General features: G+C 37.7%; 2 protein-coding genes across 2 annotated transcripts in view; one reads left to right on the top strand and one right to left on the bottom strand.

Annotated features, from left to right (window-relative positions):
* The first annotated feature begins 411 nt into the window (after window positions 1–411).
* si:dkey-246e1.3 (uncharacterized) lies at window positions 412–6,521 on the top strand. Its single transcript, XM_057844018.1, has 3 exons — window positions 412–507; window positions 2,253–2,349; window positions 2,433–6,521. Exons 1-3 carry the CDS (start codon window positions 435–437, stop codon window positions 2,737–2,739), a joined length of 477 nt encoding a protein of 158 aa, XP_057700001.1. The 5' UTR covers window positions 412–434; the 3' UTR covers window positions 2,740–6,521.
* Window positions 6,522–8,648: 2,127 nt separating this feature from the next.
* Window positions 8,649–16,080, bottom strand: part of xpnpep1 (X-prolyl aminopeptidase (aminopeptidase P) 1, soluble) — a 51,114-nt gene continuing 43,682 nt past the window's right edge. The window contains exons 17-20 of the mRNA XM_057843540.1: window positions 14,020–14,193; window positions 9,174–9,250; window positions 8,998–9,096; window positions 8,649–8,899 (exon numbers count right to left, since the gene is read on the bottom strand). Coding sequence (XP_057699523.1) covers window positions 8,780–8,899; window positions 8,998–9,096; window positions 9,174–9,250; window positions 14,020–14,193 — 470 coding nt within the window. The 3' untranslated portion in view covers window positions 8,649–8,779. The remainder of the gene's footprint in view (window positions 8,900–8,997; window positions 9,097–9,173; window positions 9,251–14,019; window positions 14,194–16,080) is intronic.

The raw sequence follows: 16,080 nt of genomic DNA, 5'->3' as shown, positions 1-16,080 counted from the left end.
GGCACCGAATATCGGCAGAGGCCCATTTGGGTTCCGCTGTAGTAGGAATGCTTTCAATTACACGTAGGCGCTTGAAATTTGAAGTTGAAGCTAATTAAATTGGCAACTTTTCCCCTCTGATTTACTGACTTGTTACATGACAGTAAGTTTACGAAAATCGAAACATTATAAACAGTGAAGTGTCACTTCAGAACATTTCTGGCAGTTTGATGAAACAAAGCGCTCTAGCAGAATAATGTGCACTAAGCATGAGGGTTAGCAGAGAAAGGGGTTTAAATGAGGGGTGACAAAATGAGGGGGTGTCTCCATGGCTACCGATCCAAGCACTTTTGAGTCACATGGCCCAATTTCTATTGTGAATCCAGTGACAGAAGCTTGGAGCTCAGGTTTGCTCATTTGCTGGCAATTTGAGTGGAGCACAAGACGCGCGAGTGATGGCAGCTCACAGGCTTTTCTTCAACGCAACTTTGGATCTGCGTGAAGAGGAGTTGAGAGCAGCAGTTTTTGGTCTGTTGTTCTTTTATATATTATGTCAATATGGGGTCACCAACCTTTTTGAAACAGAAAGCTGGGATACATCTACTGATATATGCTTTGGACTATCGATTAATACAATTTTCTGAATTAACAAATTTTCAATTACCTTTATATTTGTCATGATTTATCATGATTTTCATATATGTTCATCTAATGTTACTGATTTCTTATAATAATTCTCAACAATTTTGGCAAAAAAACAAATATCTATATTCAAAGCCACATTTCTACACATCTCTGCAAGTGTTTCTTACTATTTATTCTCTGCAAAATATCTAGGAAATTACAGTTCCATCACTGGTGAGCTATTTTTAGAGCAGTTATGTTGCTGTGCACATTGGCGGTTCTCATGTGACAACAGCATCACTTTGTTGACCTTTATATTCGATTGGACTCTATGGAGTTGTAACTAAATTTAATTAATCGTAATTAATCGCGATTAATCGCAATTCAAACCATCTATAAAATATGCCATATTTTTCTGTAAATTATTGTTGGAATGGAAAGATAAGACTGAGATGGATATATACATTCAACATATGGTACATAAATACTGTATTTCTTTATTATCACAATAAATCAACAAGATGGCATTACCATTATTAACATTCTGTTAAAGCGATCCATGGATAGAAACTTGTAGTTCTTAAAAGATAAATAAAAATAATAAATAAAATATATGAATATTTAAATAAATAAAATATATAAATATTTATAAACATTTATAGAAAATAAAAGATTATAACTAGTACAAGTTATAGAAATTTTATATTAACCCCTCTTCATGTTTTCGTTTTAATAAAATTTGTAAAATTTTCAATCAAAAAATAAACTAGTAGCCCGCCATTGTTGATGTCAATAATTACTTACACAATGCTCATGGTTGCTGAAGCCTATAAAATCAGTTGCACCCAAGCGCCAGCAGAGGGCGGCAAAACTCCGAAAACACAACAAGTGCACCTTTCACTTTGCAGTCCTTTTTGCTGTCCTTTCTGTTTGAGCGGGGCATTTGTGCGTTAATTGCGTCAAATATTTTAACGGGATTAATTTAAAAAATTAATTACCGCTCGTTAACGCGATAATTTTGACACCCCTAATGTTTGTACATTCAACATCATTTGGGAGGGTCTTAGCTTTCATGTGAGCCATTTCTGAAACCAATTGAATATTTAAAAGTCAGGTTATTAGCAATTGTTTCTACAAAATGGATAAGCGACAAGACTTTTGTCAGGGACTGTAAATAGATAGAAGATATCCAATAAATGCTGAAATGGCTTTTAATAGTTTCTAGTTTTATCAAATCGTTCTGATATTAGGATTAGAGTTGTCCAATCTTTAAGATCCTTCACCATTACAGATTTGACATTCTGCAAGGAAGGTCTCAAAGCATCTCGTATCCACTTGCAGATTTCTATTGCGAACATCTTGGCTTCGTCTCTCACTGCCTTGTCTCTGGACTCAAACTGTTCGGGTAAAACCTTCATTATAGGCTTCAAAGTCACTATTTTGGGTTCAAACTCAATTAGAGCCTCCCTAAGCATCTCAGTGCAGGCCACAACAATTTTAGGATTCTAGTTGTCCAGTCCTTTTAGATGCTCATCCTTTCAGATTCAATTTGAAGGCAGCATGCATTTTGGCCCAAAACCAATAATGGAAAAACCAATGACAATAGAAATCGATTCAACAACATGATTGTTTTTTTTTCTCCATTCCAGAGTTTAAAGTTTTCAACATAGTCATCATTTCCTTGGCTTTGTGTGTCCTCATCATCACCGCTGTCTACTGCATCAGTGTGTGTTACAACCGCAGCAGGTGATGCGCCCACATACAGCACATTTTTGTGCGCCTTTATCCAGATCCTCATAAAAATTGGGTTCCTTCTTTACTTTTTCCAGGCAATCAAAGAGAGCACAAGTGTACGAGAGCGCAGTAACCCAGGGGGAGCCAGTGGACCCTGTTTCCATCAGAGCGGTAAAGAGGTCTACCAGTTTCATCAACCCACTGGCCTTTTTTCGAAGAGCAGAGACTGCTAAAGACAACTCCAGAATATTTTACATCTACAGCAACCCTCTTCCCGTGGGAGCCAAGGAGGATGAAGAGGACACTCTCATTCAAATTGCACTTCCATCCATTCAGGAGTACGCAGAGGATCCCAACAGCGGAGTCATCCTGGACCCGCCGATGTTTTACATGCAGCTCTAGATGTGGAATGAAACCACAAAGCGTATTGTAGAACTAATTTTATAATTGCACTTGAGACAATGAAAAACTCGACAACTGAAAACCTTGGTTATTTTTCAAGGAATTTGATGGTCATAATGCCATTATGATTTCATCGTTATAACAGCCAAGAAGATTTAGTCTTCAAGTCTATAAATGTTAAGGAAGGAGATTTGAGATGTTCAGCACGTGCTGTTTGAATTTGAATTACTGTACACATTAAGAAGGAGGCATTAGATTAACATTGTATGCTATAATTGTGCACAAAAGCATAGCTGACTGAGCGATTACACTAATTAGGCTAAAGTGGGCCATAGACTTCATAATGTATTGACATGACACATTCCCCATTCACTGCGTCACGCCTTCCCCAAGAGGGCCATCCAACACTCTACTTCATTTATTAGCAGTCGGTCACATGCAGCGATCTAACGCCGAATTTAGGTTGAAAAGGTACAAAAGTTGTACTGCATACAAACAGGAAGGATTGCATCAGGAGGAATTTGTTCGAGGATTCAAGGTAACTATTATATTTTTCGTACCATGCATGCATTTTCTAATGATGTGACAAAAATCAATGGGAGAAATTAGCCGCTACAGCATTGGTATTATACTTATTATAATTTCCTTACTGACTAGCTTCATAGTTTCAAATATTTCCGTAAAATAAATGCTACCTCCACGTTTTTTTTGCTTTTAACCAAGAATCGAGACTGTTTTAGTCCATATCTATAAAGAATTCAGGAATTTAAGCATTTTGTCACAAGAATTTTCAACGGAAAAAGCTCTTTGTTTACATATGGCGCCCGCTAATTTCCTTCCTGACTAGCTTCACAGTTCGCAATGTTTATGTAAAGTAAATGCTACCTGCACGTTTTTTTTTTTTTGCTTTTAACCAAGAATCAAGACTGTTTTACGTCCATATCTATAAAGAATTCAGGGATTCAAGCATTTATTCACAAGAATTTTCAATGGAAAAAGCTCTTTGTTTACATATGACGGCCACTAATTTCCTTACTGACTAGCCTCATAGTTCGCAAAGTTTACGTAAAATAAATGCTACCTGCACGCTGTTGTTTTTTTTTTTTTGCTTTTAACCAAGGATCGAGACTGTTTTACATCCATATTTATAAAGAATTCAGGGATTTAAGCATCTATTCACAAGAATTTTCATTGGTAAAAGATATTTGTTTAATGGCGGCCGCTAATTTTCTTACTGACTAGCCTCATAGTTCGCAATATTCACGTAAAATAAATGCTACCGGCACGTTTATTTTTTTTCCTTTTAAGCAAGAATCGAGACTGTTTTACGCCCATATCTATAAAGAATTAAGGGATTTAAGGATTTCTTCACAAGACTTTTCTATGGAAAAAGCTCTTTGTCTGTGTTTCCACTCGGTCAGCTTTGACGGAGATAGGCCCCCTATGTATCGGCTCCGCGCCCCGCGTCCCGTCAATACATTATGAAGTCTACGAGTGGGCAAAAAAGTGACTTTACAGTGAGATATGATATATACTGTACCCAATCTATCCATTCTCTATACTGCTTGTCCTCTGAGCTTATCCCAACCGACAATCATTTACACTCACATTCTCACCGTGGAGATGATTTGGCTTTGATTAACTTTAAGCAACACTTGGTAACATTTTAGTTTTGGTCAATTTTAGCGTCACCGGTGGACAAAAGAGGTAGTGTTTTGCCTTAAGGAAGACTGCATTTCCCATGAGGAGCAACGCACCAACAGTGTCGTGAAATCATGATTGCCCTGTAGCCTGCAGATGGATTAAACAACATTTCTGTTTCCAGTGGGTGTGTAAACGTTGAATAGTAATAAGGTAATGAATCCAGTTGTGGCTAAACAAGCGCTGACTAGTTCAGTTATTTGTGCGGCGTCAAGCGAGTGAAACCCGGGCCAATGTTTGTTCGGTATATCCTGGTAGCCTCCCTTTTTTCCTCTTCAGACAAAACCTTTTGTCTCTTTTGTTGCTCTGCCGTCTTTGCAGAATTCACGCAAAAGCGTTCGCATCGACTTCCGTCTTTATTTTGAATAGACCCTACCCACCGACGTCACAAAATCACGTGATAGCTGTATTGTTCCGCCCCCTTGTCCGTCATTTTGTGTCTGTATTATCAATGGTCTCAATTGATCGAGCAATTTATAATGCATTTCATGGAAGACCTGGTGCTTTCGGATGCCGTAAACTCACTTGATGCGTTGCATAAAAGGCGTTATGTGGAAAAGCTTCAGTTTATCCATTCGCCAGATCCATATTTGATGCCTAAATCGATGTTTTTCGACCCGGTCTTCGCCGTATTTGCCTAACATCTGCTAGCTACCCTGATATGTACAACTATCTTGTCCACACAAAATCAGCCTATTCTCACGAATGTTTGAAAAACTTTAAGAGCTTGGAGGCTTATAAATACTTCGTTGCTGGTTGGGTGAAACAGGTCCTCGTCCACGAAAATTCAGCAGGAATCTATCTTGTGCTTGGAAAGGTGAGTTACGAAATTTTCAATTCAAAATCTTTTGTTCTTGCTAACATCCACTGTCAAGTCTAATGTATTTCATGTCATTTGTCAATGGAGCTAGGGCTTTTAATGTTTATATGGTTTAGCGATAGCACTCTCACTACATACATACGTGTATGTTGTCGGCGATTAGCCTAGCAATGATCTTAATTGTGGTTGTCAGCCCAAAACCCTCTAAATATATATTAAATGCATCTTACCAGATAAAAATTGACGACTACATAATCTGTGGTAATCGTTTGGAGCCCAGTTTTCTCGTCGAATTGCAGCAGCCCATCTCGCTCTCTCCTCTCCGGGTCTCTCAGAATCCGGTAGAACTTCAAGTCTCTCCGTCTATCTTCTCTGTTATTGCAACCGACCGCCACACACGCCTTCACCATTTTGATTATTAATGTTAACGAGCAGAAAAACACGCCGTAAATAGGAGGAATGTACGTAGCCGTAACAGGTAAACACGATGTGTTGACGGACAATTGGGCGGCACCAGTCAGGAGGGCGGAGTTGTGACGTCACGTGGGTAGGGTCTATAGGGAAAGGGGGAAGTGACATATGCTGTAAAGCAGTCAGCACATTTGTAGTTTTTTTGTGTGGCAGGGTTCTTGCCACCCTCCTTAAAGTTAATTAGTGTTGGTGAAAGCGATACAGACCCCATCAAGATATAAAAGAGGTGTCATTCAACTAGTTGTCAGTCGACATATTATCGCAAATGTTGTGAAAATATTTCATAAAGGTTGAAAAGTTACCCAGTGTTGCTTTAAATGTACATTGTTAATTATGTTGTGTGAACAACATATGAGGTTATAAAGCACCTCCACAACATTGACGTATTTTTACGTAGTTAAAATAGTGGCTGCTGCTGGACAAAAAATACTTCTAATATCCCTCTTCTTTGAAGGGGGCGGAGGAAGCGGCATGTTGCCAACCATCTACATGTATTTTTGTTGGGGCTGTGTGCGTGTGTGTGATGTGGCGGTGGTCGGTCAAATGCCAATCAAATGTGCGTTTGAGGGGGAAAAATGGACCGGCACGTTCAGCAAGTTAAAAGCAGTAAATGCAAGTCTCAACATAAGGGTAATGGTTTTAGGAAAATAATTCACTTAATAATGGTCGGGTCAATTCTATTCTCACAACATATGGGAAGACAATCTAAATTACCTGTAAAACTGAACCCATTATACAGTCCCTGACTAAAGTCTTATCGCTTATCCGTTTTGTAGAAACAGTTGCTAATAACCTGACTTTTAATGATTCAATTGGTTTCAGAAATGGCTCATATGAAAGCTAAGACCCTCCCAAATTATGTTGATGTACAAAAATATATTTGTTTCATTAAAAAAAGATTCATCATTTAATAAAGACATAAAGGTCAAATTTTGGCAAGACAAAAGTTTTGTCGCCTACAGAAAGTAGTGTGAAAATTGAACAAAAAATGTACTTCAAATACAAAAATATGTTACATAACATAAGCGAATTAAGTAGTGGTGCTGTGAGATCCAACTTTAACATTTTGTATGACTTCCATGGGCTTGAAGTACTGCATCCATGCAGTTCGGCAAGGATTCTTACAATTTATTGATGAAGTCATGAGGAACATCAGAGAAAGCAGTCTTGCATGCCTCCCAGAGTTTATCAACATTCTTGGGTTTCGTCTTTCATGCTTCCTCTTTCATCCTACCCCAGACATGCTCAGTGATGTTCATTGCTGGTGACTGGGCTGGCCAGTCCTGGAGGATCTTGATTATTTTTGCCTTCCTGCTGCAGAACTTGTCCTTTTTTATGGTTAGGAATGTTAGAGGCAGCTAAGATTTGTTGATATTTCACCCTGCAGATCTCTCAGGGTGCAGACAATTAAAAAACCGTGTGGCATTTGCCAAGGCCAACAGCCTCTCAAAAGGATGGATGCTGGAAAAGTGGCAAAAGGTGGATTTTTCAGATGAATCTTCCATTGAATTACACCACAGTTGTCGCAAATATTGCAGGAGACCTACTGGAGACTTCATGGATCCGAGATTCAATCAGAAAACTGAAGTTTGGTGGTGGCAAAATCATGGTCTGGGGTTACATCCATTGTGGGGGTGTGTGCAAGAGATCTGCAGGGTGGAAGGCAACATAAATAGTCTGAAATATCAACAAATCTTAGCTGCCTCTTACATTCCTAACCATAAAAGGGACAAATTCTGCAGCAGGATGGTGCTCCATCGCATACTTCAATCTCTACCTCAAAGTTCCTCAAGGCAAAGAACATCAAGATCCTCCAGGACTGGCCAGCCCAGTCACCAGACATGAACATCATTGAGCCAGTCTGGGGTAGGATGAAAGAGGAAGCATGGAAGACAAAACCCAAGAATGTTGATGAACTCTGGGAGGCATGCAAGACTGCTTTCTTTGATGTTCCTGATGACTTCCTCAATAAATTGTATGAATCCTTGCCGAAGCCCATGGAAGTCATAGAAAATATTACATTTGGATCTCACAGCACCACTACTTAATTCGCTTATGTTATGTAACATATTTTTGTATTTGAAGTACATTTTTTGTTCAATTTTCATACTACTTTCTGTAGGCGACAAGACTTTTGTCTTGCCAAAATTTGACATTTATGCCTTCATTAAATGATAAATCTTTTTTCAGTGAAACAATTATACTTTTGAACATTCAACATAATTTGGGAGGGTCTTAGCTTTCATATGAGCCATTTCTGAAACCAATTGTATAATTAAAAGTCAGTTTATTAGCAATTGTTTCTACAAAATGGATAAGTGACAAGACTTTTGTCAGGGACTGTATAATGCAAATAAGGTTGCTTAAAAGTTGGTGGGCACAATTTGAGCAACCTGAAAAGTTGGTAGTGTTATGTCCCTACCGTCCCTATGCAAACCTACGCCCTTGCTTTGATTAAATTAAGAAGGTTGTTTTTAGAATGGAAAATGAAGTCGGATTACCCTCGATTGTTTTGATTACAAATGTACAAATGACGTTGTCTTGTATAAGCTCAAATTGTACATACTGTATGTACAGCATTTTACTGCAGTTGTTTTATAAGCTCTATATAAACAAAATTCGTTGAGATCACCCATACAACCACGAGGAGAAAATTTAAACTTAAATAACCAAATGAAAAATCTTAATGCCTATTGCACTTTTGGCCATGTTGTAGTACAGCCCTAAAACCACTAGATGACACTGTTGCTATGTGTTACTTCTGCTTTTGGGAAGTGTGAAATTAGCCGTCTGGCTGTAACGGCTACAGTAAATTATTTGTTTTCTGGGGAAGCATATTACAGTTATAAAGATAAACGGTGATCATAAAAGGTAAAAAAAAAAAAAATAAAATAAAAAAAAAAAATAGTATATTAAATGATTTTCACTAATCTTTAATAAAACTCTATACGATGTGTTACAAAAGAGGTGACACCAAGATGAGACGTGTACAAACAGTAATCACTGCACAACAATGGATGGTACAGTACTTCAGGCCAGATTGGTGCATCACGCGATGGGTCTGGTCTCTCGGACGAGCCACTCCATCGCCTCTTTTCTGCCCTGACGCTCCAGCTCCGCTCCTATTACCTCACGACACGTTCTGTGGTACTCATTGACCCAGTCCCGCTGCAACACACACCGACCCACAAAACACATATCATTTAATCTAGTACAAATAAGCAGGACATTTTAGTAGAATAAAGAAACGGTATGGTAATGTTTACCTCCTTCTGAGTGAGCAGCTCTGTGTTCATCATTTTGACTTGAATGGGAACCAGAGTCAAGGGTTCAAACGTCAAGCTACCTCGATTTCTGTAATTGTACTAGAGGAGGCAAATTACCAGTTGCATATTTTAAATAATGAATGGACAATAATAATTCGAGACGAACTTGGTCTTACTTTAGGCTTAGTTGGTACAACAAGAACCACGTTTTCAAGACGAATACCAAAAGCTCCATCTTCATAATACCCCGGTTCTAAAATAAAAAAATTAAAAAAAAATAAAAAAAAACATAGAAATGAATGAAAGAAAAAAATTTAAAAGTGAAGAAAATGATAAATGTGCATATATGATAGCTTTTTATTTACTCTTAGAACCTGATAACATACAGTACAACAATTGGCCAGTGGTGCAAGTATGTAACGTTACATCGATCAAGATCACAGCTGCGATGACATTTTGTGTGAACCATGAAAGTAAACAACGTGTATTGACTTCATGTTTCTCACTGAAATAAAATTAGATAAAATCTCTGAAGTCTTTAATGCATGATTCAGGACTAGAGATATCAGGTAATTTTAACACCCACCCCCCTTCAAAATAAATAAATGAATAAACCTAAAAAAAATATATATATAATAAAAGACTACCGTATTCTTCGGACTATAAGTCGCACCGGAGTATAAGTCGCACCAGCTTTAAAATGCCCAACGAAGAGGAAAAAAAAAACATAAATAAGTCGCACCGGAGTATAAATCGCATTTTTGGGGGAAATTTACTTGATAAAATCCAACATACAGAGCAGATGTGTTATCTTTAACCCATTCTTGCAAAATGTATCACATTTGATACACTTAGAATTTCATGATTTTGAGACTAATTGAGAATTCTGAAATATCTTTCCTCAAAAAAAAAAAAAAAAAAAAAAAAAAAAAAAGGATGCAAGTCAACTCATGCACCTGCAGGTTCCATGAGAAAAAAAAACAAGATTTAGCAAGAGTTATAGATATTAGAACGCTTATTACACATATTAATTTGTTTTTGTTTTACAAATTTGAAAAAAAGGTTTCATTAAGACCTTATTTTTCAAATTGTGTGATTCTCTGACAAATGCTTCATATTGCCGACATTAAAAGTTTAAGGCAATTTAAAATAAAAATACAATAGACAACAACATGCTGAGTTAAGTTTACAGTGTGATAATGTTACATGATGCATGAACAACGAAATGCGAACGTGGCCGGTATGTTAATGTAACATAGCTATTAATAGTTATTCAGATAACTATAGCATAAAGAACATGCTAACAAGATTACCAAACCATCAGTGTCACTCGAAAACACCAAAATAACATGTGAAATGATACAATAATGTGTTAATAATTTCACACATAAGTCGCTCCAGAGTATAAGTCGCACCCTCAGCCAAACTATGAAAAAACTGTGACTTAAAGTCCAAAAAATACGGTATATCTTTTTTTAAAAATTAAAAAACAATATTTCAAAAAGTGTTGCTTTCGTCAACGATGACTATAACGGAAATATTTCGTCAACGAACAATCTTTTCATGACGATGACAGACGATAATGAGTTAAAAACCTGTTTTGGGTGACTAAAACATAATGAGACTAATGCCAGTTTTCGTCTGACGAGATGAGAACGAGATGAAAATGTGCTATCGTTTCCGTCACATGTCACATTGTGACATTTTATGTGTAGTTAGCCTGCATCGTAGCAGTGTCTGGTTGTGTCACTCATGTGATGTGCTGCTGTTCTCCAGTCTCCAGGCTTGCACAGAGGGTAAGATTTGTTTTCTTATCTTGGCTAGAGAGAATGTGCAATGTTGCTTTTGTTAGGTTTTGTGTTTGTTTTCTCCTAGTGTGACTTGTCCCTTTGATTGCCCATTAATTTCACCTGATGTGACTTCTCCTAGTGTATCCTCCTGTGCTCATCTGTTACTTGTTGTCTCGTTACCCCTTGTCTGCGTGTGTGTATATACGCTCCCATTTTCTTTTCACTCCTTGTTGCGTCATTGTCAAAGTCTGTCTACGTCCATGTCCACGTTCTGGTCAGCATTCTTGCGTCTCTCCATGCCCTCGTGTTCCCCTCAGTAAGTTTTGATACCCAGCCTTTTGTTAGTAACCTGAGTTTTGTTTGCCACTGTGTTTTTTGGAATCTCGTCATTATTTGTTGGTACTTTGTGTTTGTTTTCTCCTAGTGTGACTTGTCCCTTTGATTGCCCATTAATTTCACCTGATGTGACTTCTCCTAGTGTATCCTCCTGTGCTCACCTGTTCCTTGTTGTCTCGTTACCCCTTGTCTGCGTGTGTGTATATAAGCTCCCATTTTCTTTTCACTCCTTGTTGCGTCATTGTCAAAGTCTGTCTACGTCCATGTCCACGTTCTGGTCAGCATTCTTGCGTCTCTCCATGCCCTCGTGTTCCCTTCAGTAAGTTTTGATACCCAGCCTTTTGTTAGTAACCTGAGTTTTGTTTGCCGCTGTGTTTTTGGAATCTCGTCATTATTTGCTGGTACTTTGTGTTTGTTTTTTCCTAGTGTGACTTGTCCCTTTGATTGCCCATTAATTTCACCTGATGTGACTTCTCCTAGTGTATCCTCCTGTGCTCACCTGTTCCTTGTTGTCTCGTTACCCCTTGTCTGCGTGTGTGTATATAAGCTCCCATTTTCTTTTCACTCCTTGTTGCGTCATTGTCAAAATCTGTCTACGTCCATGTCCACGTTCTGGTCAGCATTCTTGCGTCTCTCCATGCCCTCGTGTTCCCCTCAGTAAGTTTTGATACCCAGCCTTTTGTTAGTAACCTGAGTTTTGTTTGCCGCTGTGTTTTTTGGAATCTCGTCATTATTTGTTGGTACTTTGTTTTTCGCTTGCCATAATTAAATCATTTTGCACCGTCAATCTGCCTCGCCTCCTTTCCCTGCATTTGGGTCCACACACCACCTGCCTGCCCGTTTCCTGACAGCTTTAGCCTTTAAAGGTCTGTGCTAGGTGATTAATACACACTAAATGTAACTCGTAGCGTTACCAATCGCGTTCCCGTTATCATTAGGCTAATGCTAACAGCAAACATCCTCTTAAACTCTCGGACAACTTAAAAAAAAAAATTAAAACATACAGTTCGTGGCGTCCAGGTGGGTATAATAATTGAGTGTGTATAATCACCAAGTTGGCGTTGTCCTTGTAGACGCTATAATATGTGCTCGTCTGTCAGTGTTCATTCGAAATTGTTGGATACCTTTATTTATTTACTTATTTTTGGAGTAATTTTTTTTTAATTTTACAGACGAAAACATTTTTAGTAAATGTCGACTATGACTAGACGAAATTAGTCTTGAGTTATCATCAACAAAAACTAGACGAATACAAACATATTTTGAGATAACTAAAATAAGACTAAGACCAACAAGTATCGTCATCCAAAAGACTAAGACGACGAAAATTAAAAGGACTGCCGAAAACAACACTGACTCCAAGAAATGTAAAAAAAGAACTGTTTACTGTTTCCCTTTTTAAATTTTTAAATAAAAACAAAAAGCAAATAAAAATAATTAGAGAATAAAAAACGATTCCTGTCTTTTCTTTTTTATTAAAACCAAAAAAGAATACAGTACTAAAATGTATACCGGTAATGTGTATTTATTATTCAATCAAAAAAAAAAAAAAAAGTCACTTCAATCAAAAAAACAAAACAAAAAAAAAACTGTTTGAATGCAAAAATAAATTTGAAACTCAAAAAAATGATTTTTTTTTTTTTTTTTTGGGGGGGGATTGAAATCAAGTTTGCTTTTTTTTTAAATATTGGATTAACTTTTTGAATTGGAGTAATGTCGTTTTGCGTTTGGGCCACATTTTGGCTAGGACATTTGTGTCTTTATTATTCAATCAAAAAATAAGTTGCTTTAAACAAATAAAATATATTTTTAAAAGAAAAACCAATTCAATCAAAAAAAAAAAAAAAAAAAAAAAAAAAAAAGACATTTAAATCATAGAAAAACGTTTTTGAAATAATAAACTATTTGAGACTCAAAAATTTGCAAAAAGTTTTCAATCAAAGAAAAACATCATTTGAAAAATAAAATTGCCCTCTAATTTTTTTTTTTTGAAAATAATATTTCTACTTTTTTATTTTTTTATTTTATTGAAGTGCCACTTGTTTTTGAAGTGTATAAAGGTTTGAACTGCGTACCTTTTTTTGATTGAAGAGGAAAAAGTTTTGAACTACCTTTTTTTGATCGAAGACGAAAAAGTTTTGAAGGCACATTTTTTTTTTCCGATTGAATCGTTTTGACACAAATGTTCACTTCGCGCTATTGGTCAGACATATTTGAGTGACAAGTGACATGCAGTGACATGATGAGGCATGGATTATGGCCACCATTCGTCGGGCCCCAGCGTTCAGCTCGAGCCCAAGCCGAAAATAGCGCACCAAATGCGGAGGACTTTGATGCGAGGCAAAGCTTCTATGATCCGAGAGCCTGCTGCTTAATTTGGTTCAACAAGGGAAACTTCAACCACTGACCTGACGGCTGGCTATAAGGGTCCCACCGGAGTGCTGCAAACACATTTTTTGGGAGTGAAGTGACTGTTTTTTGATTGAGAATTTAGATTTTGATTGAAGCGACTTTTTTTTTGATTGAATAATAAAGACACAAATCTACCTCCATAATGTTTGTGCTTGGTCTCTGATTAAATAAAATGACCTCCCCAATATTCATATTGTACTCCAGTGCGACTTATATATGTTTATGTTTTCCTCTTCATTGTGCATTTTTAGGCTGGTGCAACTCATACCCGGGTGCGACTTATAGTCTGAAAAATACAGTATATTGTTTCGAACAAGCAAAAATATCCAAAGCATCAAAATTTTTACCTATAGGTTCACTATTAAATATATCGATGGCCCTTGAAAAGGATCATATCGTATTCTAATATTGTCAAAAGAATCAATATCGTGTCGTATCGTCAAGAAATTAGTGATTTACACCCCTACTATGGAGTCATCCATACCATCGCTGACAATCATGCCCGCCTCAAGAGGTTCATCAGCGAAGGTCTTGTAGCTGATGCCGCAAGGCCCCTCGTGAACGTTAAGAAAGCAGCCGACGCCGTGTCCTGTGCCATGTAGGTAGTCTAGACCCGACTCCCACAAGGCAGCTCTTGCAAACGAGTCCAGCAGGTGGCCTGGACAGTGAAAAGAAAGTTATCATTCTTTTCTTCACCTATTAATCTTTTTCTGTACAGGTTATACCAGGGCAGTGCATGTGACACGAAAAAGCATGTTTATTTCATAATACACGTGGTATTTTATGCACCTGAATGATATGAACCGCTTGTATGTGTGTGGAAGCGATCGCTATATCTATTTAGTGTTTTGAATCCCGCGCCATGAAAATGAGTGACTTCCGGTTTCGGTCTTGCATTGAGGAGGAGGGTGCTGTGACGTGTACGGGTGAAGGCATCCTCTTCACTAAACAGCCGTACTGTTGTGTATGAGGACTAAGGATTCAGCTGATTTTGTGGATTAATACGTTTCTTTTTCGCATCACGCCAGCCAAACGGCTGCAAAAAAATCTTGCTTTATGAGGGAGAGGCGTGTGCGCCTTTTTGGAGTTTCAAAAGGTTCCCATTCACTGTGGATATTGGCCAAGCCCTACTACTGTGGGACCATTGGACTTACGAGGAAGTGAGTAAACATCTTGTTTTGTATTATATCAAATATTAATACAGCGATTACAAAGTAAACACTACAAACTTTTTTAAAATAAAGAACTACTTACGTTTGATCATTGATAGGCATGTAAAAAGCTCTCCTCGTGCACGTTGGCTGCACGTTAGCTGCACAACAACTGCAGCCACCCTCCTCCGGGGAACAAACTGTAAATTGCTCTCCGCGGGGCGGTTTGCCGATCCGCGAAGACAATCGACAACCCAGTCGTCATGTCAAATAATCCGGGCTAGTTATATGTGATTTTCCGCTTAGAAGACTTTGAAACATCACTCGGTTCGGGTTAGCATGTCGGTTAGCTGTCACGCCTCTTGGTTTGTTTACATTCTCCAAAGCCGGGGAAGGGAAATGACATACAGTATGTCCGATTTAGGTGTCATAAAATATCGTTCGGGAGGTGCCATAAAATATCGTTCGGGAGGTGCGACAGTAAAGGTGAAGTCGACAGTTTTGACCATTATGGAGTAATTTTGCCATGTCGCCCTGAATAAGTGCATTTTTAGTATTTCATATTCCATTTAGCACAAGACTTTTATTCGTCATGACCATGCCATTTATTTAGCAATTGGGGAAAAAACTTGGATAAAAAGAATATCCTGTAAAAATATTGAAGTAAAGAGACAGAAACAATGACATTTTGCCGCTCTCTTCCTCGCGTTTCCCTCGTTGTGAATAGTTCCCCCTCGACGGGCTGACTGATCCTTCTCAAGCCATTTATATAGCTATTGGGGAAAATACTTGGATAAAAAGAATATCCTGTAAAAATATTGGAGTAGAGAGACTGAAACAATGACATTTTGCAGCTTTCTTCGTCGCGTTTTCCTCGTTCTGAATAATTCCCCCTCAATGGGCTGAATAGTAAAATCGATGAGCCCAGTCTACCGCTGACGTCATCCACCTGTTGGGGACGCTAAAGCCCTATAATGGTAGGCGTGGCTAACCGGCAGATTAAAAGTCTAATAACTCGTCATCTGTGCTTTGCTAAATTGTTGTATATAGTCGAATCGTCTCAAAATATGATTATAATTCACATAATAATGCCATTTAAGACTTTTTTTCTCGTGTCGTATGCTCTTTAAGCCCAATAAAACTGAGTGACTCAAAATATACAGTTCCCAAACTTGGACAGGCGTCATTTTTTTTTTTTTTTAGTTTTTGGAATAAAAAGAGACTTCAGCTAAAACTAGTTTATTTTCAATATGTTGAATGATATTCTGAAAAAAACAAACAAACATAAAATAAAGTAGTTATGGCCATAGTCTCTATCAAGAAAAAAATTAAGAAAATGACCCCGATCCAAATTCAGGGTCTGTTTTTGCACTGTATACTGTATGCTCATCATT

Source organism: Corythoichthys intestinalis, chromosome 8 (assembly GCF_030265065.1).
Source record: "Corythoichthys intestinalis isolate RoL2023-P3 chromosome 8, ASM3026506v1, whole genome shotgun sequence".
Taxonomy (NCBI): Eukaryota; Metazoa; Chordata; class Actinopteri; order Syngnathiformes; family Syngnathidae; genus Corythoichthys; species Corythoichthys intestinalis.
This window is presented reverse-complemented; position numbering and strand designations above follow the sequence as displayed.